This window comes from Mesoplodon densirostris, chromosome 16 (assembly GCF_025265405.1).
Source record: "Mesoplodon densirostris isolate mMesDen1 chromosome 16, mMesDen1 primary haplotype, whole genome shotgun sequence".
Taxonomy (NCBI): Eukaryota; Metazoa; Chordata; class Mammalia; order Artiodactyla; family Ziphiidae; genus Mesoplodon; species Mesoplodon densirostris.
Genome location: NC_082676.1, coordinates 51850165 through 51877419, shown reverse-complemented (window position 1 = coordinate 51877419; position 27255 = coordinate 51850165). Strand labels below are relative to the sequence as shown.

The 27255-nt window shown below is 43.5% G+C and overlaps 1 protein-coding gene and 1 pseudogene across 2 annotated transcripts in view; one reads left to right on the top strand and one right to left on the bottom strand.

Moving 5' to 3' along the window:
* Window positions 1-27255, top strand: part of VPS35L (VPS35 endosomal protein sorting factor like) — a 125362-nt gene that overhangs the window by 16084 nt on the left and 82023 nt on the right. For both annotated transcript variants that reach the window (XM_060077719.1, XM_060077718.1), the window contains exons 6-11: window positions 1980-2056; window positions 5908-6036; window positions 11749-11833; window positions 19267-19326; window positions 25541-25637; window positions 26343-26390. In XM_060077719.1, the coding sequence (XP_059933702.1) occupies window positions 1980-2056; window positions 5908-6036; window positions 11749-11833; window positions 19267-19326; window positions 25541-25637; window positions 26343-26390 (496 nt within the window). The remainder of the gene's footprint in view (window positions 1-1979; window positions 2057-5907; window positions 6037-11748; window positions 11834-19266; window positions 19327-25540; window positions 25638-26342; window positions 26391-27255) is intronic.
* LOC132476765 (ubiquitin-ribosomal protein eS31 fusion protein-like) lies at window positions 24673-25148 on the bottom strand (annotated as a pseudogene).

Here is a 27255-nt window from a genome sequence, read left to right as displayed (position 1 = left end):
ATCATTGGGGTGCAGAGGAACACAGCCGTGGTTTATGTGCAAATCGCTGGCATGGCAGCTGCAACTCTCCTCGTTCTCTGCAGGTTGAGGCAGCACATTAGAAATCAAGAGAGTCGGAGCACCTTTGTTATGGGCATAACTTTGACCCCAAACCATAAAAAAGTAAATCATAGCATTGCATATCTGCCAGTTTGGAGAGGTCAGAAAGTGACGATATCACTTGCTGGTGAGAATGTAGAGAAACAGGAATGCTCACGTGCTTCTGGTGGGGGTGTAAAATGACACAACCACTGTGTAAAGCACTTTTGCATTATCTGCTCAAATTGAAGATGGGCCAACCCTTTGACCTAGCAGTTCCACTATTAGGATATACCCTAGATCGGAAATTGGCAAACTATATCCTGGAGGCCAAATCTGGCCCACTGTTTGATTTTGTAAATAGTCTTATTGGAACATAGCCATGCCGGTTTGTTTACATATTGTCTATGGCTGCTTTTGTGCTCTAATGGCAGAGTTGGGTAGTTGTGACAGAGACTGTATGACTCACAAAACCTAAAATACTTATACATGGCCTTTTATAGAATGCATTTTTTCAGCTCTGCCCAAATCCATGTTTCTTAAAGTGTGGTCCAAGGACCAGCAGCATTGATGTCACTGGGGGCTCATTAGAAATGCAGAGCCTCAGGCCCTGCCAGACCTAGTAAAAATCAGAATCTGCATGTTAACACATCCTTAAGTGATTCCTGTAAAAGTCTGAGAAACTACCCTGAAGAAATGCATGCATATATGAACCAGGAGACATGCACAGAAATGTTTAAAGCGTATTGTTCATAGTAACCCAAAGCAGGATACAACCCAAGCATCCACTGACGGTAGAATAAGAAATAAACTGTGATGTAGTCACACAATGGAAAATACTAACCAGTGGTGAAAATGTGTGAGCTACAGCTTTATGCAGTGACAGGGGTAAACTTCATGAACTAAAGTCAGTGGTGAATGAAAGAAGCAAGACAGTGTACAATCTGGGTGGTAGCTACAAAGGTTTTATAATTATCTGTTAAAACGTACATATATGCATGTTCTGTACTATATTTCAAAATGAAGGGAAAAGTAGAAGTAAGGTAAAAAAAATCAAATTATTTGGAAACTTCTTAATTTTAGTAGTTGTTAGTAATTAAATAATTGTACCATGCTCTCAGCTGATCCCAGACAAATCTGTGGGTTAACACCAGAGCTAAGAAAGCAGTGCCTTCAAAGAGTAAACTCTAGTTTCTGAGAGTGAGTTTGGTAGGCAGGAGCAAGGAAACCTCTGGTCTAGAACAGAAACACCCCTAAGATGGAGAAAGGGTTCTGAAACAGGAGGCTCTGGGGGGCAGCAGCCAGCTGGCCAGAGAGCCCTGTCCTGTGACCGGCCCATGGCCTGGAGTCCTTTCCTTCTCTCCCCGCCAGTCCCTGCTGATGGGAAGAGTTGTGCTGATGGATGATGGAGGGAGGCTCACTAGTCCTTGTTTGCTTGAAGAGACGGCTTTGAAGCCCTAGCGTTTCCACCTCTGGACAGACAGTGGGATTGTTGTTTTGTTAGTTGCTAGTACCACAGTTCTGCACTGTGAATATGAGCCTGAGAGGGCCTTTTGTTTGTGGAAAACAATTAAATGATGGATTTTTGGCATCCTTATCTGGACCGCCTTTCTTTAGGAATAAACAAATGATTCAGTGAAAAGTTTGTAAATATCAGATGTCGCAGAACCTTTTTGAGGCTGGCCCACTGCACTCCCACGGGCAGCTCCTAAGCAGAAATGTTTCTGATGAAACTTTGGTTACGTAAGGAAGTTGCTTTCAAACTCTCAGGGAGTTTTCTGTAATGAAGTTTTTCCCCAGCCTCTTTATTCATGATGAAGTGTAAAGTGAAAGGTGCCTTCCTTTGGGGGTATTGGTGACAGAGGAAAGCCACCTGTGTGACATGAATCCATTCTGTTTAGGCAAAGCTGGGACTGCCGTATCTGCAATGTCGGAGAAGGTTCGGACCAGGCTGGAGGAGCTGGATGATTTTGAGGAGGTGAGCAAGTCAGTTGTTGAATCCAGGGAGGGGCGGGGCTTCCCGTGCTTCTGCCAGGTGAGGTCAGCCTCGGTGGCTGCTCTCTGATTAATTCTCGAGCTGCGCATTGTGTTCAGTCCTCCTGAGGCACCAACTGATCGAGGGAAAGATGCCAGTGGCGCGGCTGGCCAAGCTCACAGGAGCCTTCCTTGGGCTGGTTTTCTGAAGGCGTTTTTCTCACTGTGATGCTTGAGCAAACCCCGGGTGTCTGGGGACAGGGCCTAACTGTGAAAGCCAACGGCAGCCATCTCCCGGGAAGCCGCCTCCTATAGTGTAAAACGGTCATGCCTGCTGCAGAGGCTGTGCATGGTCGCTCAGCTGCTGAACTCTTTCAATTAGCCTGCACGTGCTTTTAAAGAACATGACTCTTGGGCTTCCCTGGTGGTGCAGTGGTTGAGAGTCCGCCTGCCGATGCAGGGGATGCAGGTTCGTGCCCCGGTCCGGGAGGATCGCACATGCCGCGGAGCGGCTGGGCCCGTGAGCCGTGGCCGCTGAGCCTGCGCGTCTGGAGCCTGTGCTCCGCAACGGGAGAGGCCACAGCAGTGAGAGGCCCGCGTACCGCAAAAAAAAAAAAAAAAAAAAACATGACTCTTGCCAACTCATAAAAATTAGTAAATTTAACGTATAAATCCAGATTGCTGACTTCTCTTAAATTCCACCTAACTGTGGGCTCGCATTCTTGCATTTAACCTGGGTGTGTACTGTCCAGGTTGCATGGTCCTCCCTGGCCCAGTTCACTCATAAACATTACTAGCTTGGCCCCTGGAGACGGTGAGTTTGCATCCTCTGGAATATCATTTAGAGAGGCAGCATAGAATGGGGGTTAAGAGGGCAAACTCAGGAGCCAGACTGCCTGGGCTTGAATCCTGGCTCTACTGTTTGGTAATTCTGTAGTTTGGGACAAGGTGCTTAAGAGCTTGAGCTCTGTGCCTCAGTTTACTCATCTGTAAAGTGGGGGTGCTACCTAGTACCTGCCTCTTAGGGTAATTACAGGGGATTACATGAGTTAATGTATGTAAAGTGCTTAGACCAGCACCCAGCACATGGTACATGCTTTGCAAGTGTTAGCTGCTGTCACCGTCACCACGCTGAGTCTAGAGGCCTTAGCTTGACTGCTTATTAACAGGGTGCCCTTGGGCATTCATCTTCCTATACCCATTTCCTCATCTGTAAAATGGGGATAAAAAATATAGTTCTGTAGGCTGAATGGGAACGCTTTGAAATCCACAGAGGTCCATATAATGGCAGTTGCCATTGCTCTGTCCTGCATCTTGCCCCAGTTTCAGGGTCCTTCCAGCCCTAAGACCAGAGTTGTTAGTGCTCAGCAGAGTCTAATAGTCAAATATTTTATTTTCCAATTCAGAAATGACATTTTGAATTAGGGCGCCTGAGAGCCTCAGTCTGCATGTCATCAGTCAACCTCGGCTGGTAGGAAGGGAATTGCTAAGGGTTTTATCAAAGCTCTTTTGTCTGTTGAGTATCTGAGTCACTTGAGCTGGCTTACACGGAAAATAAGGACTGTATTGAAGGATACTGGGGCACTACCCTGAACCCAAAGGCACAGTGGCCTGGAACCAGGAACTGAAAAACCACCCAGAACCCCAGGAGCTGTCCTCTGTGTCTCTTGCTTCTGTGTAGCCTCCAGACTCTTTCTAGTTCTCCTTTTTTTTTTTTTTTTTCCTGCAGACTGGTTTCCTTGCTTCCCCCGGCTCACAGGAGCACATGACTGCCCCATGGCTTCCAGGTTAACAGAGCATATTAGTCAGGATAAGACCAGGTTGTGCTGTGGTAACAAGTGAACCCCCATATCTCAGTGGCTTAATATAAGAAAGGTTTATTTCTTCCTCACATGACTCGTCCAGTGTAGGTGACAGACATACCACCATCTCATGCTGCTGCCGTCTCAACATATGGCTCCAGGGTTGTCACAGCAGAGCTGAAGAAAGGGTCACTTTTCACTGCCTCAGCCCAGAGGGGACACATGCCACTCTATTCACCACCCATTTGCCCAAACTAATCACTTGGCTCCTCCTACGGCAGAGGGGCAGGGAGGATCCTATCTCACAGTTCAAGTGACCAGTTGGGATCAGTTCAGATTTCCTGAACCTCCTACTTGTATTCCTTTAATAAAGAGTTCTTCCAGCAATCCCACTCCTGGGCATATATCCAGAGAAAACTCTAACTCGAAAAGATACATGCACCCCAGTGTTCATAGCAGCACTATTTACAAAAGCCAAGGCATGGAAGCAACTTAAATGTCCAACAGATGAATGGATAATGACAATGTGGTGTATTTATACAATGGCATATTACTCAGCCATAAAAAAGAATGAAATAATGCCATTTGCAGCAACATGGATGGACCTAGAGATTATCATACTAAGTGAAGTAAGTCAGACAGAGAAAGACAAATATCATATGATATCATTTATATGTGGAATCTAAAATATGATACAAATGAACTTATTTACAAAATAGAAACAGGTTCCAGACATAGAAAACAAACTTATGGTTACGAAAGGGGAAAGGGCAGGAGGATAAATTAGGAGTTTGGGGTTAACACATACACACTGCTATATATAAAATAGAAAAACAGCAAGGACCTACCGTATAGCACAGGAAACTATATTCAGTATCTTGTAATAAACTATAATGGAAAAGAATATGAAAAAGAGTATATATATGTATAACTGAATTACTTTGTTATACATCAGAAACTAACACAACATTGTAAATTAACTATACTTCAATTTAAAAAAAAAAGAGTTCTTTACTTTGGATTCCAGGCAACATTCATATAAAAAAGATTTGGTTCCTGGTCTCCTCATGTGGGTTAGCATGACCCTCACTCCTGTGAGCTGTGCAATCAGCATCTTAGCAGTAGGCAAGGATTAGTGAGCATGTACTGTGTGCCAGGTGGTGCCAGGTCTTTACATATGTTATACTATTTCATCCATGTGATGACCTTGCCCTCTTCGGCCATGGGTTTTTGCTGGGTCTGCTCTTTGTCCTGAATGCTCTCTCCCTGGTCTAGTTAACAACCCTCCATTGCCTGGTTAACACATGTACACCACTGAGAGTTTGTCTCAAGCATCACTTCCTCCAGGAAACCATTCTTGACCACCATTCTAGAGTCCATTCTGAGATGAACCTTTCCCCCAACATTTGAATATCCCTGAAATTGGACTGTGTCTCTCAATTGGTGCATGTCCGTGATCGACATTTTTTCTTCCTTAGTGGTACGTAAAACAGTTGTGCTTCTTAAAACGGGCACCTCGGGTTCAGAGAACTATGATATGTGTCTTTGTAGAATTGTTTCCCCGAGCATTTGTCTCAGTTTGTATTAATGTCCATCTTGTCCTCTGTACCTTAAACTCCATTAGTGCTGAAACAATGTCTTTTTGCTCACCTTTGTATCTGGGGCATCTGGTATACCGTACTTGCCTGGCACACAATATCCCCCATTGACTATTTGTTGAATAAGGTAAGTCTTGTTATCACTGTTCACAGAAGAGACTCAGGGAGGAAAGCAGCTCACCTAGAATCATATGGTTAGAATGTGGCTCAGCTGGGAGTGGGCTCAGGTCTGACTTGTGTTCAAGCCCAGTTTTTCAATCACTGCCCTCAGCCGTCTTTGCAGAAAACTCAAAGAACCTCTTTGATTACAAGACAGAACTATCAATCCTGGTCAGGATATGAGGAAAACTTAGAGACCAAAACTCAGCTAATACTCAGTATTGTTCATGGGGGCGAGGGGGGAGTCCAACGATGTTTTTTCTTCTGTGCCTGTATCTTTCTACTTCTGCCCACAGGGATCCCAAAAGGAGCTGTTGAATTTGACGCAACAGGATTATGTGAACCGCATAGAAGAGCTCAACCAGTCGCTGAAGGACGCCTGGGCCTCGGACCAGAAAGTGAAGGCTCTAAAAATAGTCATCCAGGTCAGGTCGAGTGATTTTTTTTTTTTTTTCCCAGAATTTCCTTTGTAAAACTCCTTTGTGGATAATTAAGGTTTTCAGAGTCCTGCCTTCAGGGTCTTACCCTAATTTTTTCATCTGTTCTATTTTCACGTACTTCCTGTGAAAGGCCATAATTATGAATCAGTGTTTTTATGAGATGGCTAATCCCAGGGCCACCATGTGCAGCTGAGTAAGTTGTGCACTGTGCAGTTCCAGGAAATTCACCCTAGATTACAGAATTACTGATGTCCCCCCTGGGTTGTGCAGTTCATTGGCCCTGTTACATCACCTGACACATTTATGATTTGTGTAGACTAAAGATGGATCAACTGTCTTTTGGGTTTCCTTGACCAGATTTTCTTTGTATCTTTGGAACTAACGGTTGTGTGTCCCTGATATATGCATTTTGGGGTCATGTTCTGCATAATGATGTGACAAAGAAAATGTATATACAGTGTTAAGAGAGGTATGTTTGTTGAATCCTCTCTGTTGATGAATTTGTTAATCCATGACAACTCTTGGATCACAAGAGCAAGTTCCACAGGGAAAACAGCTTATTCTGTTTCTTGACTCTCAAGATCATCCTGTCTTGTCAAAACATGCTCAGAAGTACACTGTAAAAGGAATAATGTAAGCATTATGCTTTTCAGAGCAGAGTTAATAGAGAATTTCTGAACAGCCATTTTAGTTCAGAAGGACAGGATTTCATTCTTGTTTATTGTCATGGGAATGTGACATTTGTTTTCTTACTCTGGGAGTCTTTACACTGGGTACTTGAAGTCTTTTAAGATGACACTTTGTATGGCAGGTGCTATTTTTTTGGTGTTCGTGACAGAGGCAAACCCAAGCCCTCTTCCCTTCCATCACTGTTGTTAGTTGACAAAGCAAATACTCTGAAGAAGGGTTCTCTCATCCTGCAGGCATGTGATGGAGGCTGCTTGCTGAGTGGCTCAAGTGAGAGAATATCTAAACTAATAAGAACGTCTTCAAAATATTTTTGTTGGCAACATCTCTCCATAGAGTATTGTTGTATAGAACTGTGACTTCTAAGAGTTTTACATCTGGAGGAGATTTGATTCATGTCTTCCCAAAGAAAATAATCATGAAACTGTTTAATTAACTCCACATCCAGCTAATAGTAACTATTTGACTTTCAGTACTTTAAAGACTGCCTCCTTTATCCAGAAAAGCTAGTCAAGGTACAGAATATGGAGAAATGAGCAGTTTCCCTTTTTGCTCTGCAGTAAAGTTTTACTTTGTTTTGTTTTTTCAGCTTTATTGAGGATATTTTACATATCCTAAAATCCACCATTGTACGTGTACAATTCAGTGATGTTTTTAGTAAGTTTACAGAGTTGCCCAGCGATTACACAATCCAGTTTTAGAACATTTTCATAGCCACTGCCCACACCCCCCGCCCCACCCCCTGCCCAAATTCCCTCAAGTCTGTTAGCACTCAAACCCTGCTGCCACTTTCAGCCTTAGAAAAACCACCAATCTGCTTTCTGACTCTAGGAATTTGCCTTTCCTGGACGTTTCATGTACATGGGGTCACTCATTATGTCATCTTTTGCATCTGGCTTCTTTCACTTACCGTGTTTTTGAGGTTCATCCCTGTTGTAATATCAGTACTCTGTACCTTTTTTCTGCTGAATAGTGTACCACTGCATGCATAACCACATTTTACTTATCCATTAACAAGTTGATAGACATTTAAGTTGTTTCCACTCTGGCCATTATGAATAATGCCGCTGTTCACAATTGCATACAAGTCTTTCTATGGATGTATATTTTCATTTTTCTTGGATAGATTCCGAGAAGTGGAATTGCTAAGTCATATGGTAAGTTTATGTTTAACTTTTTGAGAAACGGCCAAATTGCTTTCCAAAATGGCTGCACCATTTGCATTCCCACCAGCAATGTATGAGGGTTCCAGTTCCTCTATATCTTTTCGATCACTCGTTTCGTTATTGTCCATCTTTTTGATTATAGCCGTCTGAGTGGGTGTGAAGTGGTACCTCATCGTGGTTTTAATTTGCATATCCCTACTGACTAATGATGTTGAGCATCTTTTCATATGTTTATTGGCCATTTTTATATCTTATTTAGTGAACTGTCTATTCAAGACTTGCCCATTTAAAAAATCAGGTTGTTTGTCTTCTTGTTGAGTTGTAATAATTCTTTATCCTTGATATGAGTTCTTTATCAAATACATGATCTACTTGTATTTTCTCCTAGTCTGTGGCTTGTCTTTTCATTTTCATAATGGTATCTTTTGAAGTGTAGGAGTTTTTAATTTTAATGAAGTCCAGTTTATCAGTTTTCTCCTTTTTGGCTCATGCTTTTGGAGTTGTATCTAGGAACTCTTTGCATAACCCAGGGTTGTGAGAATTTCTTCCTATGTTTTATTCTAGAAGCTTTATAGTTTTAGCTCTTACATCTAGGTTATATGATCCATTTTGAATTATTTTTTTTGTATGTATGGTGTGTCTAAGTTTATTTTTTTCCATATGGATATCCAGTTGTCTCAGCAGCATTTGCTGAAAAGGCTTGTCTTGGCACCTTTGTCAAAAGTCAATTGGCCATAAAAGTAAGGGTTTATTTCTGAACTCTCAATTCTATTCCATGGATCTATAGGTATGTCCTTATGCCAGTACCACACTTGATTACTATAGCTTTATGGTAAGTTTTGAAACTAGGTAGTATAAGTCTCTTAACTTTGTTCTTCTTTTTCAGAATTGTTTTGGCTCTTCTGGGTCCTTTGCATTTCCATATGAATTTTAGGATCAGCTTATCAATTTCTACCAAAAAAAAAAAAAAAACCTTTGGGATTTTGATAGGGATTGTACTGACCCTACAGATCAGTTGGAGAGATTTGCCATCTGAAGCAGAGTTAATCTACTGATGCATAAATTATGTATCATTCATTCTGTTGATGGGCATTTGGTTCTTTTCTTTTTCCTTTTTTCATCATTATGAACGATGCTGCTGTGAACGCTGGTCACGTCTGCTGGTGACCATATAAAGTGTTTCTCTAGATGAAGGCCCATACCTAAAAGTGGAATTGCTCGGTGTAGGGTGTGTGCCTTGTCTGCTTTTCCAGACAATGCCAAGTTATTTTCTGCAGTAGTTGTGCCAGCCTGCACTGTAGTAGCAGTGGGAGTGTGAGTCTGTGCTGTTCAGTGGCCTACCAACATTTGGAATGAGCAGATTTTCTATTTTAATTTTTCCAATTTAGGAGGTAATAACATCATATTTTATTGTGGTTTTAATTTGCAATTCCCTGATTTTAATAAGATTGAGCATCTTTTCATATGTTTATTGGCCATTGGGGTTTCCTTTTCTGTAAAATGCCTTTTGTTGATTCCTTTTGCTCATCTTTCCATTATGTTATTTGTACCTTTCTTACTGATTTTTAGGATTTAAAAAATATATATTGTGGGCAGTAATTGTCCTCTGATTAATTAGCCTGCTTCCCTCCTTTCCTGTCTTCCTTCTATCCATCCATCTAGTCATACTTTCTTATACTGAACCATAGATTATATTTTAATTTATCCATTTGCTTTGGTTCAAATTTTTGGTTTTTAATTCCAACTTAATTTTAGGAACTGCTAGTTTCCTTCTAGAATATTGCTAATTGGAAACAAATGAAAAGCATTCTTTTAGTATTTTTTCCGCAGTGTTAATAAATTCAATAGCAAGTATTTTAGGCAGAGTAATTTATCAGTTCGTTGCTCAGGAAATGTTTATAACAATGGTTCTCAACCTTGGCTGCACATTAGAATCACTTGGGAGCTTTAAGAAATCCTGATGTCCAAGCTGCACCCCAGACCAGCTTAATCAGAATCTCTGAGAGTGGGATCCAGGCACTGTTATTTTACAAAGCTTCCCAGATGATTCCGAAGCTGAGAACCCTTGGTTTGTAGAATGCTCATTTCATTCAGAATGTGGTACAGATTGTGGATCTCAGGAACCCATGTGTCCTGGGCTTGTTTCAGTGCAGCAGTTACCTGGGGCCCTTGTTGAAAATACTGATTGTGGAGCAGGGAATCTGTTTTTTTAACACATACCCTGGGGTGCCTGATTTTTATTTTAGTGCAGTTTAGGAAACTGCACCAAAGCTTTACAAAAAACTGTGGAATCTTCAAAATAGTGATTTAAAAGGTAACTTCAATTTATGACATTATTATGATTTTAACTTTGGATTAAAAATTTTTTTCTGCTTCCTATTGTCTTTATAAAATACATGTTCTGTGACACCAGCTTGGGAGACAAATCAATGCACAGGTGTTGGGAAACGCCAGCTGTGTTTAATTTGAAATCTTCTGTTTGAATTCTCTCTCCCTCTCACCTCACCAGTGGGCAGTAACCCATCTCTGAGGGGCTCTGGGTAGGAACTCAGATGTCACATCCCTAGGAACCAAGAGCTGTGTATTGTAAACAGTCTCTAGGATTCAGAACTGTTTGTTTTTTCCAAGCCCTGAGATCTCATGGGGTAATTGTTTAAGTTGGAGCTCTCATAAAGGGCATGTGAAAAACACAAAGCAAGGTGTCAGGAAATGGAGTTCTGTGTACATCCAAATGCCACATTTGGTGTCATTGCCATTGTTTTAACAGCTTACATTCCCCTCACCTCCAATCCCCAAATAACATTTGGGCTAATAGAGGATGTTTTACAAATTAGACACATTGTTTACTTTTAGTTACATAATGCTAAGGAGAAACTTGATGAATGTAATAATTTAGATATTGTGTAACAAAGCCAAACTGAAAACACATGTCAGCCTACATCTTGATAGGATGAACTTTCTAGCCATTCTGTGCACATCGGAAGCGCATACATATGAAAGGACCCTTTCTAAATGTCCAAATAGTTTTTTTTTAACGTGACATTTTTCCTGTCTGATAAAATACGGCAAGGTTATCTAGTTCCTTATCCAGACTTATGAATGTGCAGAGATTTCAGGGCATTACTTCTAGTTCTTCAAAGTAGAGATAGTTTTTTGTTTCTGATTATACAAGATGACTTCATCTGGGGTGTTCGGGGCCACGTTGTGTGGCTGCCATCTTCCATTATGAGTCCTGAACACGTCGATGGCCCTCTGGCGTGAGTGGTGGCAGAGGGATTGAGGAATTCCCTGCAAAGGCAAAATGTTCCTGGCTTGCAGAGCACAGTTCCAGAGAAACACGTAACTCTTTGAAGCTTGTCATGTTTCCTTTTAGAAGGAAATTTAAGAGTGAGTATAAATAATAGGTGCTAGTTTAAGAAACCCTGGAGATTTGCCTATGGGGTCATTTCATAGAAAAGAACATTTAAGAATCAAGACCATTCTGAAATAAACCAGAGGAGGCAATGCTGAAAAGATGGAGTCACCTGCAGGGACGCTGGTTGACTTCTCTGGTGACCGAGTGCTGACCCTAGTTCAGACCCTCTGGATAAGATTCCTGAGTCGTGGCTTTCCTGAGGGAGGTGATGGTGCCTTTCATTAAGAGGCTCTCTTGTGAGGAGAGTTGACTCCCTTTGTCAAAAGCACGGTGGTTTTGCTTGTCATTATACCTCCAGTGACTAGCACCAGGCCTGGCACATGGTATATACTTGCACTTGTTTGTGGAGATCCTTAATTTTCCAGGCCTGGAGTGTTCCAACCCAGTCAGACATGACAGTGACTTTTCTTTCCTCTTCTCTTTTTCTAGTGTTCAAAACTTCTTTCGGACACAAGCGTTATTCAGTTCTACCCAAGCAAATTTGTCCTTATCACCGACATACTCGATACATTTGGTAAGTACTAGTTTTATTCATCTCACATCTAAGAAGTACGTTTGTTTTGCCAGAAGTTGGATGGTAGAGTTGCTTTAAACTGGGTTCTGCTGTGGTTTAAATTACTAGGTAAGTCACGAGGGAGACCAAAACTCCCACCCCTACCCTTGCTCCCCTGCTCTAATGAGGGGAGCAAGGGTGCGGGTGCTGTTTTTGAAAGAATTTTAAATTGTGTGTTTCTAACCTTCTGATAGGCTAGCGAGGCGAGTGAGCGAAGCAAGGTGGGCTGGGGAGCACACGTCTTACACAGACAAGCCTCGGTCCGTCGCCAGCCGGCTCATGGCATCTGGAACTCACTTTGTTCAGAACTGAACCTGGCGTCTCCCCCCAGCCCTTCCCCACCTGCGCTGGGTTTCTGTCTCAGGGGATGGCGACACCATGTACCCCCATGCCCACACTGGAAATCTGAGTCTTCTCCCCTGTGCCCCATGTCCAGCCCGTCACCAGGTTCTTCAATTCACCCTCCTCAATCTCTCCCCAGTGTGTCCATTTTTCTGTCTTCTCTGTTAAAACCTTAGTCCAAGCCCCTGTTCTCTGCCCCATGGATGATGGCTGCAGCTCCTAGGAGGTCTTCCTGCATCACTGTGGCTGCCCCTCGTCCCACACTCCACCCCTCAAGCCGAATGATCTTCGGGAGTGCAGCAGAGAGGTTTAGACTGAAGAGATTAACCAGGAGCCCCTTGGAGGAACAGGAGGTCTCCATGCTGCTTGGTGATGGTCAGTGGCCAGAACATCACGCCATTAGCAGTTTGCCCAAATCGTGCAGCCTGTAGGCTGTACATGGCGTTCATCCTACAGAGAGGTGTCCTGCAAGAACTAGGAGACAGTCATCTTCTGAGAACCGAACACATAGGGGGTCGGAACAGACCTTTGCTGTCTTGCCGAGGAAGGACCGATGGGCTCCCAACCTGGCAAGTCTTGTCTGTGACCCATTGAAAGGTCAAATGTGTCAGAAAATGAAATGTCATTCAGAGAGACCCATTTATTTCTGTGCAGGAGACCGGGGACCTGAGTGTATTAGCTAGAATAAGTGATAGAAAACCTAACTCATTCATTTCCTCTTGGAAAAGGGGGGAGTATTTATTGGCTTATGTTGAAAAGGCCAGGGGTAGTTTCTGGCTTCAGGTATAGCTGGATTCAGGAACTCAAACAGTATCTTCAGGACCTTGGCTTTTTCTAGTACTTTTTCTTGGGTTGGCTTCATTCTTAAGCTCCACAAGGTGGCCTCAACTTTTATCAGTTTTGCTGCTAGTAGTCCCAGGACAAGGAAGGAACTTTTATCTTCGCTTTCCAACAGAAGTCCTGGAATTCCATCTCATTGGCCTGGCTTGGATCACACGTCAGTCCCTGAGCCAGTTATGGGATCTGGGGGATGAAATGTGCGGGTTATCCAGAGCTGGTTGCCCCAAAGGAGAAAGGGTGATGCTGTTGCCAGAGAAAAGGGGAATGGGAGCTAACTGGGCTAAAGGAAGAGATGTCCCGGCCAAAAGACGGGACCTTTGGGTTCAGATGATCCGGGAAGGTGGCATCGGGCACTCTGCTGGGTGCTGAGGTTGTGTCAGTAAATAAGAAACAAAAATCCCTGCCTTTGTGGGCTGTGCCAGAAAGAGAGGATTCGCAGAACAAATAAGTAAACCTGATTGTGTGTTAGACAAGGATTGGTGCTATGGATGAAGAAAACCCAAACCAGAGCAGGGTGAAGCAGGCAGTGCTTTTATTTAAATGGGGGGGGGGGGTCGGAGGAGGCCTCGCTAGGAAGTCGGTGTGTGGGCAAGTACTTGAAGGAGGTGAGAGATGAGCCGTATGCTGGCAATGTGGGGCCGACTTATGAACAAGGAACAGCCAGTGCAAACACCCTGGGGTAGGAGCAGGCCTGGCAGGTCTGGAGAACTGAGAGGCCAGCGTGGCTGGAGGGGGGCGGGTGGGGTGGGGATGTGGCCAGAGAGCCTGGTGGGCCACGTAGGCCATTGGAGGGACTTGGGCTTTTTTTTTTTTTTTTTTTTTTAATTTTTATTTTTGGCTGCATTGGGTCTCTGTTGCTGCGCGTGGACTTTCTCTAGTTGCGGCGAGCGGGGGCTACTCTTCATTGTGGTGGAAGGGCTTCTCAGTGCGGTAGCGTCTCTTGTTGTGGAGCACGGGCTCTAGGCATGTGGGCTCAGTAGTTGTGGCTCGCGGGCTCTACAGCACAGGCTTGGTAGTTGTGGCGCATGGGCTTAGTTGCTCCGCGGCATGTGGGATCTTCCCAGACCAGGGCTCGAACCCGTGTCCCCTGCATTGGCAGGTGGATTCTTAACCACTGAGCCACCAGGAAAGCCCCCGGGACTTGGGCTTTGAGCCCGAGGGCATGAGGAGCCGCCCAGGGTGTTGAGCCCAGGAGGCGCAAGTTCCTGTTTTGGGTCCCCCCCCCACCCCATACGCGGGCCTCTCACTGTTGTGGCCTCTCCCGTTGCGGAGCACAGGCTCCGGGCGCGCAGGCTCAGCGGCCATGGCTCACGGGCCCAGCTGCTCCGCGGCATGTGGGATCTTCCCAGACTGGGGCACGAACCCGTGTCCCCTGCATCGGCAGGTGGACTCTCAACCACTGCACCACCAGGGAAGCCCCTCCAGTTTGGGTTTTAATGGGCTCCCTCTGGCTGCTGTGTTGAGACTAGATGGTAGGGCAAGGGTGGAACGGGGGGCCCGGTTGGGAGGCCTGTGCAGCACTTCAGGTGAAAAATGAGGGTGGCATGGCCCCCGGGAGGCGGTGGGGATGGGGGAAGGTGATCCAGGACAGATGGGTGTGTTAGGCTCTCAGAACAGATATCCATCGCACACCCCTTGGGCCTTGACTTGTCCTCATACCCAGCTTGCCTTCAGGGAGCGTGGATGTCAGTCAGCGAGAGAGGCCAGTGGCTATGTCTGGTTCTCCTGACAATTCTGTTTCTCATGGTGAGTTGACACACTGGCCTTCTGGTTTCCCTCCCCAGCCTCCTGTAAGTTTCTTTTGCATGAGTCAGCATCCCTGGGTGAGACTAGCTCTGAGATGCTGATGAACCTGCAAGCCTGGCCAGGTCCAGACGTTAACCTTGTGAGAATTTGGGGCGGCCATTCTGTCAGCCTCTGTGGTGTCGGCCCAGTCCCATGCCTCGGCTGGCCAGGATGCGGTGTAGATGCCTGCCGTCCTTGCTGTATCCCAGAAATTAGCTGGGCTGGGAGTTGAGAATAACGGTGATAAATCCTCAGCAAATAAGGGTTTTCCTTGGGCCTGACTCTGTTCTAGGTGCTTTAGTGATCTTAAGGCATGCCGTCCGCAGAACAGCTCTATGAGGTAGGATCTGTAATATTCCCACTTCACAGCTGAGGAGCCTGAGGCACAGGGAGGTAAAGCAGCTTGTCCAAGTCCCCAGGGTAGTGAGTGGCAGAGCTGGGACTCAAATTGAGTTCTCTCTGCAGTCAGAGCACCTGCTTTATTTCTCTTGTACTTGGCTCACGGGGGAAATTCTCTCTACAAAACTACAAATGCGTGTACCTTTGACCCAGCAACTTTGCCTCTGGGAATTCATCCAACAACCCAGGTGACCATCCACAGGAGACCAGTTAAACAAACGATGGCACGTCTGTATGCTGCAGTACGAGGAGGCCTCTGAGAGTGAGGACGTGCTGTGCTCCAATGTGGAAAGATCCCCAGGGTACATTATCAGGTGAAAAACTCAAGATGCAGAACTGCTATAGAGTATGTTCCCTTTTGTTTAAGAAAGGAGGAAGAATTAGAGCGCTTGGTTGTTTTCACTTGCGTATGCCTAAAGAAACATTAGAAGGATCCCCAAGGAGCTAATAAAAGGGACCCTCAGAGGGTGGTTTGAGCTGTGAGCTGGATGGGACAGGACGGGCTGAGAGAGAACCTTCATTGAGTACCTCCTGCAGCCTTTTGAATTTTGAATGGTGGGCATGTTTTACCTATTCAAAGCGTTCCCAGAGGTGCCCTTGTCCAGATCTGTTGCAAATAGCTTTCCTCAGGAGTGCGAGGCAGCCTGCATGTGCAGGTGCTCGAGGACACTTTTTTATGCTTTGGGGCTAAGGAGCAGCTTTCACCTTTTAAAAAGGGGGCGGAACTGGCCTTGCTTGGGTGGCAGCTCGGAGTGCTGAGGTCCATTGTGCATGTGTCGCTGTTAGCTCTCTGCTCCACAGGAAGATGTGCTGCTGTACGGGGGCAGGTGGTCAGTGGTTGTGAAAGAGGCTGACCGAGGGTGGGAGCGTCTGGCTGGGCAAGGATGCGGGACACGGCCCCAGGCGTCTGCAACTGCAGCGCTTTAGCTGGGATTTCCTTGGAGGCAGTGAGCACAGAGCTGGGCTCTGGCGTCTCTCTGCCTGCATTCCTTGCCTCTCCTACAGGGTTGTATGAACTTGAGCCTTGGTTTCTTCACTTGTGAAATGGGCATAATAGGCCTTGCCTCTGGGGATTTCTGGAGAGAATTAAATGAGAGAATATGTAGGAAGCACATGATGTCTTTCCTCTTCTAGGAGCTGGCAGGGTCAGTGTAAACAACTTAGAGCCGTGCCTGGCACAAAGTAAGGTGCTCAGAAACTGTTAATTGTTGTCACTGTTGTTACTGATCTATATTAATGTCCTTGATTTATAAGAAAGTGAATCAAGAAAGAAAATCTAGGGTCAGGTATTATTTCTCAAAATAGTTGTCCACTAACTTAACAAAGGAAAACAAATATTCACCAAACTCTTTTGGCCAAAAATGGTTTTGTGGTTAAAGGCCTTAGGATATGAAGGTGAAATATAAAAATTGTGCTTTCGTTTTTAAAAGAAAGCTAGTTTTGGAGAGATGGCAAGCTTTTTGTGGAGGAAGTAAAGGCATTGGGTTCTCTTAAGCCCGGTCCACGCACTCTAGGAGGTATGAGAAGTTACATGGTTGCCCAGCGTGGCTTGCTGTGCTGTGTGATGGCCAAGATAAACTGCATGTAGTTCCAATGCCGGGGGTTCTGTGCTCATCTCAGAGGAGGCCTCTCTTGGCATCAGGTGTGGCTGCCTTGGGGAGCCCGTGACTGCAGGTCACTTCCTGCCAGGAGGACAAAGGCAGGTGGCTTTGAGAGCTGAAACTTGGTCCCTGAGTCTTCCTGGGAACTTCTAAATTGAATCCAAGGTTTGGGACAGTGATTCTCATCCTCGGCTGCATACCTGGGGAGCTTTAAAAACACTTCTTTCTGATGGTCAAGCTGTGCCCCAGATCATTTACATTAGCATCTCTGAGAACAGACGCAGGCATCAGCATATTTTTAAGTGCCCCAGGTGCTCTGAGTGTTCAGCCAAGGTTGAGAATCCCTGGGTTAGAGGGAGGAGGGAGGCTTTTGGCAGTTAGAGATTCCCACACCTAAGGCAAGTCTTAGCTCAGAGACCCACAGTGCCTGCCTGAATCAATGGTTCTCACACTTGAGTGTGTATAAGAATTTCCCATTAAGGTTATTCAAAATTCATATTCCTAGTCTTCACTCCCCAGAATATCCTTTTTCACTGGCTCTGAGGTGAGCCCCAGGAATGGACATTTTTAACAAGTGTCTTTCAGTGATGGTAATGTAAGTAGTCCACAATGGAAGAGGCATCTAGGGCTCTTCTCAGCTTGGCTGGCTTCCTGCATGTTAACCTAGCATTCTGTCATTTCTTGGTGATGTCATTTGATCTCATGTTCTTTGACTAGAAATGATCCTATAACTCTCCTGTCTTTTTCTGCATATGGACAAGGGATGTGGTTCTTTGTAGCCCTGAATGGTGGGGTTGTGCGGGGGGAAAATGGGCATGGGAAAATACTTTCAACATCAAAGGTGATTTGGGAAGGTCCAGAAAATGAATAGAACTGTAACTTTTATCCTTTGAATATTGATAGCATTTTCCAAAATAACATTTGTATAGAATACATAAAACTTTTTGTGCTAGGCTGGCCTGTAGACCAAGTCCAGACTGCACACTTGTATTTGTAAGTAAAGTTTTATTGGAAACAGCCACATCCATTTGTTTACCTATTGTCTGTGGCTGCTTTTGAGCTACAGTAGCAGAGTTGAGTAGTTGCAATGGTGATCTCTGACCCACACAACCTAAAATATGTTCATCTATCCATCCAACAAAGATGAAGCGCCCACTATATGTCAGGCACTGATCTAGGTACTGGGAATATGTCAGTGAACAAAACAGGTACAAATCTCTGCCCTTGTAGAACTTGTATACCTAGATGAATCTCAAATTCCAGTGTTTCTAGGTACCAGGAAGATTACGTAAGTGCGTGAAGCAGGCTGTTGATGAGAGACAGTGGGGAGCAGTGGAGACCGTGGCAAACTGGGTCGTTTTCAGGGGGCAGCTACTAACCTGTTCAAGCTCATTTTTATCCTATAGGCATGTGGGTCATTTGTGGCACATCGTATGTGAAGAAGCAGGAAATCTGGGGGTTTTTTCTTCCAGTTTAATTGAGATATAATTGATATACAGCACTGTATAAGTTTACGAAGTACAGCATAATGACTTGACTTACATAAAGCATGAACTGATTACTACAGTAAGTTCAGTGAAAATCCATCCTCTCATATAGATACAAGATTAAAGAAATAGAAAAAAATTTTTTTCGTTATGATGAGAACTCCTAGGGTTTACTCTCTTAACTTTCATATATAGCATACAGCAGTGTTAGTTATATGTATCATGTTGTACATTACATCCCTAGCACTTATTTATCTTATAACTGGAAGTTAGTACCTTTTGACTGCCTTCATCCAATTCCCCCTCCCCCCCACCTTTGATAACCACAAATCTGATCTCTTTTGCTGTGAGTTTTTTTGTTTCTTTTTGAAGTATAATTGACCTATGTTAGTTCCTGTTATACAGCACAGTGATTTGATATTTCTGTACATTTCAAAATGATCACCACAATAAGTCTAGTTACTATTTGTCATTTTACAAAGATGATACATAGTTATTGACTATATTCCCCGCACCATATATTTCATAGCCATGACTCATTTATCTCTCTCACCTATTTCTCTCCTTCCCCTCCCCACTGGCAACCACCTGTTTGTTCTCTGTATCTATGACTCTCTGTTTTGTTATGTTTGTTCTTTTTTGTTTGTTTTTTTTTTAGATTCCACATACAAGTGAAATCATATAGTATTTGTCTTTCTCTGTCTGACTTATTTTGCTTAGCATAAGTGAAAGATCACTTTTCTGCTTAGAGCAGAAAGTCCCCTCTTTTAATTAAAAAAGAATCATGGCTAAAAATTTGTCCCACTAGGTGGCAGCATACTATCACAAGTAGAAGCTCATATGGGAGATGCCACCATCTCTGTCCCTAATTAACAAACATTAATTTATTGTTTGCTCCTGAAGGGCACAATGCTGACACCATATGTCCTTTTCTCCCCAGGAAAACTGGTATACGAGCGCCTCTTTTCCATGTGTATGGATAACCACAGCATCTTAACAGGTAATGTCTTAGCTTTTCCATGGGTTTCATGCTGCCCTCAAGTCAGGATTAGAAGGTTTATATCAAGTCAGGATTTGTTGAGACCTGAAATAAAGGGTTTTTTGTTTGTTTGTTTGTTTTGGTGTGTTAAAAGTTAAAGAAACACCTTTACGGATTTCTGATCATCTCAGTCTTCAAAAAACATTAGATTTTCCAACAGCCCAGCTAGGGATTTGGGCAAGTAATTTGAATCTGCAAGAATGAAGAGGTATTACAATTAGATTCAACTGAACTTTTATACCAACTTCAAGTTCTCTGCTGCTGGGCATTTAAATATTTTTCCTATATGTTTTTCCTAAGAAGCAAATTACTTTATAAAACCAACTTTATATTAAGGAACAATATCAAATAAATCAATAATAACAGATGCTTTGAATCTACATTCTATGCCCAAGTGATGTGTGCATTAAATTTATTACCACTCAGTTTTAAACTCTCAGGAGGTTATAATGGGACAGCTAGATCACAAATTTCTTTTGTCACATAAATGATGGTGCTGGGGCCAGCAGCATGGAACTCCCAGCAACAGCGTGCTTTCCCTCTTATTCCTCCTTTCAAGTTCCTAGCACTGCTGAGAGGAAGCACGTACAAGTTAGAACAAGCTCACTCCACCTTCATCCCACCTCCTTCTGCTTCTAGCAGCGGCACTTCCTTGGAGGATGAAGAGATGGCATGTGACAGTACCCGTAATTTGATCTCTTTTCTTTTTGTCTCTTTATCTGTCTTGCCTTTCTGTCTCTTTCTTTCTTCCTTCCTTCCTTCCTTTTCTTTCTCCTTCTCTCTTTTGCTCTCTTTCACTGTGTCTCTTTTTTCTCTCCTTTTCTCTCTTTCTTTCCTTTTTTTCCTTTCTTACCTTCCTTCCTTCCTTCCATCTATCTATATTGTTAAAAACTATTTAATATGTACATTTCTCAGAGAGAAAGACAGAACTCTACAGACCTTTAGGGTTAGAAAAGCTCTTAGGAATCACCTTGTCTCATTGTAGGTGGGCAAACCCAGTGGGGAAGAGTCAGGGACTTGCCCACAGCCCTGCCACCAGCTAGCGAGAGCCTGGTTCTTAGCGCTGGGCCTGCGCCATCCAATATGGTGGCCACTGGTCACGTGGGGCTCTTGAGCACTAGAGATGTGGCCAGTCCAAACTGAGATGTGCTGTGAGTATTAAAAAAAAAAATACCCTGGATTTCAGAGACTTATTTTTTTCTTTTGGCTACACTGAGTGGCATGTGGGATCTTAGTTCCCCGACCAGGGATCAAACCCATGCCCGCTACAGTGGAAGTGCAGAGTCTTAACCACTGGACCACCAGGGAAGTCCCTCAGAGACTTATACAAATAAAAGACCATGAAGTATCTCACTAATTTTTAAGTTGATTACATGTTGAACTGATATTTTAGATGAATTGGATTAAATGAAGTATGTTGTTAAAATTTCACCTGTTCTGTTTTAGCTTTTTGAATGCTGCTCACATGATATTTCCACTGGACAGTGCTGCTCTAGACCCTCCCCTCCACCACATCATACCTGCGATGTTTTTTAACAGCTCCTCCCACATTCTAGGCTTCTCAAGACTTGGAGGCAGGGACTAGCCTAATGGAAAGGCCTTCTCTGTGAACATAAGGATTTGGGAAACTCGGGTGCACTTATTTTACACTTGCCAACTTTTCTTCCATATGCTATACCAGCAGCAGTAAATTCTTAGCCTGCAGGCAGAAATAAACCCAGATAGGTGTTTTCTTTGGCTATAACAGTATTTTTTAAAATGCTTCTTCATATAGGTTCTACTTCTTCCTATTGTTGTATACCTAACTGCTTAAAAATATTTATATTACCTGACTGGCCCCTAAGGCATTTGTGTTTACACCTATTGCAATAGATTTCCTTCCTCTCAGTTTTCACTGACTATACAAACAACATTTTGGGGCTAGTTACGGAAGAATTACTAATAACTTTCTCCCTACCTAAACTATAAAAATTCAAAATAAAAGGCTACTTTCATGTTCACTTTTAGTTCTTATCTAAATATACTAATTAGCACGTTTATCACTAAATTCTTCCCTCCCAAAATGCCTTTTTTTTTTTTTTTTTACCTTGAATCAGGCTTTTGCTTTCTTGAAAATAATTTCATTTTCCCCCCTTTCAGTTAAAATCTTCATCTGCATGTGTTTTCTGCTTCCCAGAACCTGAAAGGGAGAGGGGCAAACTTTTCTCAAAAACATCAATAATGTTGGGGGTGACTCTTAACAGTAATTATGAAGAAAGCTTTTGAAACCTACTATGCAGAATTCTGCCTAAAGAAATTATGTGGAGAGAGAAGTCCGGTGGCGTGTGTACTCATTCTTTCCATTTGAATCAAGTTCAGATTGTGAACTTAGTATTTGAGCCCTTTACCTTCAGGAGTTTTAACTAAGGCATAGCTCTTATGAGCTCAGGAAGATGCCAGTGTCCTTTGGGTCCACGGAAAGTACATGCTACTAGTTGTGGTAGTTTTTCCCCAACATTTCTTAATCCAACATATGAGTGAAGACGCAATGTACTCTAAGTGATAAAACAATTTTATTTCCATGTTGGGAGAAATAACTTGGGTTTATTGTGTTGTGGTTCTCCTCATCAACTGGGGACATTCCTATCTTCAGTTTTTCTCCATGGCTGATGTAAGCTGCATCTGGATAAGCAATGTCCTTAACTGACCTGGCCTTTCAGGCACATATTAAGGTGACGTGGCACCCCTATAAGCCTTGTTATGTAAAGAGACCTCTCACTGCCAGGGTAGAGACTTGGCAAATGAAAGAGAACTAGAGTCCCTGGTGTCCTCCCTCCTCCTAAAATATCCACAGAAGTTAGGGTTGAAAAAAGAAGCACCATAAAAGAAAAATAAGTGAGAACTAGAGGAAAATATCTTTGCTCTTTGTTACATCAAAGCCTCTTCTTAATTAATTTCCAAATTCTGAATTCATTCTCCATGTAGCAGCTCAAGCACTGAAGTATAAGTCATGTCATGTCATGTCATGCCATTCCTCTGCTCAGAACTCTTCAGGGAGTTTCCGTCATACTTAGAAGAACTCTCAGACTCCTCACCAAGGCTGCAACCCTGCATGACCTGGTTTGTGATGCCTGCTTCCCCCCTTCTTGCTCTCACCAATTTGGCTCCCTTTCCTGTTCTTTGACCACACCAGAGGTCATACCTACCACAGGGCCTTTGCACTTGCTATTTCTTCCTCCTGGAATACATTTCCTCCACATTTAAGCATGGCTAGCTCCTTTTTATAATTCAGGGCTCAGCTCAAATGCTACGTCTGCAGGAGCCTTCTCAGACTGGCACCCTGTCTAATGAATTGCCCCCCCACCAAATTAACTCAGGTCACTCTCTATTCCATACCTAGTTTTATATCTTTCATAGTGTTGACTGCTATTGGATGTTATCTTGTTTGCATGCTTATTCTTTTGTGTGTTTATTATGTTTCTTCCCCCACTGGAATGTCAGCTTCATGAGGGCAGGGTCTCTCTTATGTGCTGTTATCTGCCTGGAGCCTAGAATACCACTTTTAGTTGGTTCCTAAGACGTTTGTATTGAGCAAATGAAGTAATGTAATACTGAGTTTTCTGTAACATTTTTTTTCTTCCAGTTTTGTTTATTTACTTTTTTCTATAATATTTTAAAGTCCTGCATAACATAATCCTTTTCCTGAATTATCCCTTGAGCTGGAAGGAAAGCCTAAAGCCTTTATATTGCATATGCAGATTATCGTATAGCTTTCAGTCAATGTGTACATGCAGGGCAACTTGCCTTTGGTGTGATGTCCAGCTCTCTCTGGCAGCCCGAATCCCTGTCATCCCACGCTTTGCTGCACTCCGTTCCCTCCACTGAAAAGCAAGAGTTTTTCTTAGATGACCTCAGAGACTTATTTTTGCTTTTGGGTCTCAAGTCACATGATTTGGTCATATGAAGGGAAATTAACCCCACCTCTCCCTTTCCAAAAGGCAAGGTTGACAAACGAATTTAAGAATAGCCCTTATCTTTTCCTGTCTGGATCTCTTGGAACTTGAAAAAAAGTTACTTTTAAGTGCACGGGTTCAGGCCAGGAAAGGGAAAATGGTAATTTCCCTTCCCTTTGAAAATGACAAGTGAAAAATTCTCGAATGAATGAAGCATGCCAGAACATCCAAAAATAGACAAATCCTTGAGATTGCAATTCCAAAATATCTGCCGTTGTGATTAGTGACTGTTCTCTGCTCGTGAAGTACCTAGAGTTTTATCTTTTTGCTGATTCCATAGATATTTTGATCACCTTAATGGTGTGCCACCAAATAGCAGAAAGTAGAATCACGGATGAACAATGACCCACTGAACAACAAGATGAGACCAACAAGCTAATGTTCATCTGTTATATTCTATAGTAATTAATTTCTCCTGTTTTGATTGAATCCTGAAAGTGTAAAGCACGCCCAGTGGTGGGATCAGGCTCCAATCTGTGTGGATCATTTAGAAGAAATGACTTTCGTGGAAGAGTTCAACAGTGGCCTTCTTGGTGTTGATGAGTTTTTTGTTGTTTGTTTTTGTTTTCATTTTTCCGTACTCTTTTCCATTCCTTATTAAAATGTATGTCATGATTGGGCTTGGTTGTCAGTGCCAGAAAACTCAAAATCACAGTAAGGAAGATCAGGGCTAGTTGGGCAGCCAGCCCGTGGTGCCAACAGTCCTGACTTCTCTCTTGCTCTTGTGGTTCAAGCTGGTTATGGAGGTCACAGCCATCGTATCTGCATTCTAGCTGGCAGGAAGGAAGAAGGAATGAAGATCAAGCCCTTTCCCTTACAGCTAATTCCCAGACCTTGCACTTTTGTTTATATCCTGGGACCAGAACTTGGTCACATGGCCACACTGAGCTGCAAGGATGGCCGTATGCCCAGCAGAAAATGAGAGTTCTATAAAAGAGGAAGAGAGTAGATAATAGGGGAAAGTGGCAGTTTTGCCACAAAGTGATTCAAGTCTTAGTGCCATATTGAGCTGGCAGCCTAACTCTGGCTGGTTTCTTGCCTCAGGGTCTTGATTTACCTTTCAAGTGATATTTAGAGCACAAACACTGATCGATCACATTTAATATTACAGTTGCAGGTTCCTCAAGCATCTGGAATTCTCAATAGTATCACCATAATTACTGGTGGGTACACCAAGAACCTCTGGATTAAATTAGAGGCAGTGGCTAAGAATATAGGCTGCGGAGCCAGACTGCCTGAGTTGAATTCTAACTCTTAACGTCTGGTTTTTTTTTTTTTTTTCATTAGTTCATGTCTTTTATTAACCAGTACGCAATTACTTGTCTTCTGGTTTGTTGAAACAATAGGTCAGAAAACATTTGCCACAATAATGTCTGTCAAAGTGGCTGACCATACAAACTCCAGCACCACGTTTATCTGAAGGGCACTTCCGACGAAGGCAACTGATTTTGCCATTCTCCTCCACCTTATAGTATTTCAGGACAGCCAGCTTAACCTTCTTTCTCTTATGCTTGTTCTGCCTGGGAGTGGTGTAAGACTTCTTCTTCCTTAGCACCACCATGAAGTCTCAACACAAGATGAAGAGTGGACTCCTTTTGAGTGTTGTGGTCAAAGTACGTCCATCTTCCAGTTGCTTGCCAGCAAAGATCAGTCTTTGCTGGCCAGGAGGAATTCCTTCCGTATCCTGGATCTTGGCCTTTACATTTTCTGTTGTATCGGAGGGTTCGACCTCGAGAGTGATGGTCTTGCCCGTCAGGGTCTTCACGAAAATCTGCATATTGGCGGCGGTGCCACCGCAGGTGGCGGGTCCAAAAGGAGCTCTTACATCGGTTTCCTGTGTGCCCTGGGCAAGTCCCTAAACTTCTCTGTGCCTTGCCCTCTGTGTCTATGAAAGAGGACAATAAAAGTATATAACTTGGAAGGTTCTTGTAGGGATTAGGTGAGCTGATGTCTATAAAGCACTCTGAACGGCACCTGGCACTTAGAAAGCCTTTGTGTGTCAGCTATCATTGTCACCAATTGTTTCCTAATAATAATGATATTTGGAAGGAAAAGCATAGAAGGACTGGGTGCCCCACCGCTTCTTCTGCTCCATTGTAACTTTTTTTTTGTCCTAGGACTCATAGCAGCTCTAACAGATCCCAAGAATTAGGGGGCTGATAGATATTATTTTTGTTTTACAGATCACTTCTCTCCAGAGAATGTAAATGACACAGCCAAAGAAACATGCTTAAATTGGTTTTTCAAGATTGCTTCCATCAGGGAACTCATTCCGAGATTGTATCCTTTTTTTCTGTCTGATGGTTTTAAAGATAGGCTGCAAGAGTTGCACTGCTAATAGAAGCCATGTAATGAGCTGCCCTGAAATTCTTGTTGAAAAGGCAGTTCTGTTATGGTTGCTAGCCTGGAAGTACAGGGCCAGCCACATTGTCCACAAGGTCCTTGGACTCTGGCTCTCCCCAGTTTTCTGTTTTTTTACTTTGACTATAGTGCCATTTACCAGGCTTTTGTTTCCCTGAGGAACATTCCCACATTAATTTTCTCAATTAAAATGCTTCATCTTTTTGTGTTTTCTCTGGTTTCAAGAACTTGAAAGGAACAGAGTCAGAGGCTTCTCTGCACAAACACCAGTGTTGAAGGACAGAGAATTCAACTTATACACAAATGGAATCTTAGTTCTCTAAGTTTCATCCTTTTCCCCATAAAGCCTCGATTGGAAATGCTCAAAACCCAGTTTAAATTTCAACATGCAACCATAAATCAGCGTACAATGTTTTCCAGATTTTATTTTAAATAAATATAAAACCTTGAAAACCAAATATAGAAACCACAAGCCACTCACTAATTTAATTCTCTGGATTGTTGAGAGTCACTGTGGCCCCCCTCCTGAAGACACACCAAGTTCTCTGCATGAATAGTTTAGGCTTTTCCCCATAGGGAACAGACCATCTGGAAAATGTCTTCCTTAACAGAATGTTTTTGTAGCTATGTGGAAGCATCCATCCTGAAGTGTAACAAGTTCCTCTCCAAAACGTAAGGCTCTTCTTCTTTTTTTTTTTTTTGCGGTACACAGGCCTCTCACTGTTGTGGCTTCTCCCGTTGCGGAGCACAGGCTCCGGATGCGCAGGCTCAGCGGCCATGGCTCACGGGCCCAGCCGCTCCACGGCATGTGGGATCTTACCGGACCGGGGCACGAACCCGTGTCCCCTGCATCGGCAGGCGGACTCTCAAGCACTGAGCCACCAGGGAAGCCCCGTAAGGCTCTTCTTAAAGTCTGGGACCATACGTTTCCAAAAAATTTCTCATATATGCCTGTGCACACACATATACACACATGCTAATGATGATGTAATAGTAGCTGTCATTCTTTGAATACTTAGTGTGTAGCAGATCTGGTGTTAAGCATCTTCCATCCATTTTCTCGTTTAATCCAAATGAAAACTTAAAGTAGAGATAGCTTTTTAATTTCCATTTTACAGAGAAGAAAACTCAAGCTGGGAGCAGTTGGTTGACTAACTCATGGAAGTTCAGCTCAACTGTATTTGAATCCTAGCTCTGCTATTACTAGCTGTGTGGTCTTGAGAAAGTTACTTAGCATCTCTGACCCCCAGTCTCCTCTGTGAACAAGGCCCTAAGAAGGGGTCTGTGAGGGTCTGGTGAGCTGGACACACCACACTGGGAGCGACACCCGTGGGCCCTCACTCATTGTCTTTACTGCTGCTGTCCAAGATGATGTCAGAAGGAAAAGCCTTTGCCCCTAAGCCCTTTGCTACTCTGGGTCACCTCGGACATTGTACTGAGAGTAGTTTTGCAGAGCCGGGAGAAACCAGATCTGCTTTCTGCAGAGCTGCTGAAATACTGAGTGGTGTTGGATACCATCTAGATAATCAACTCCTCA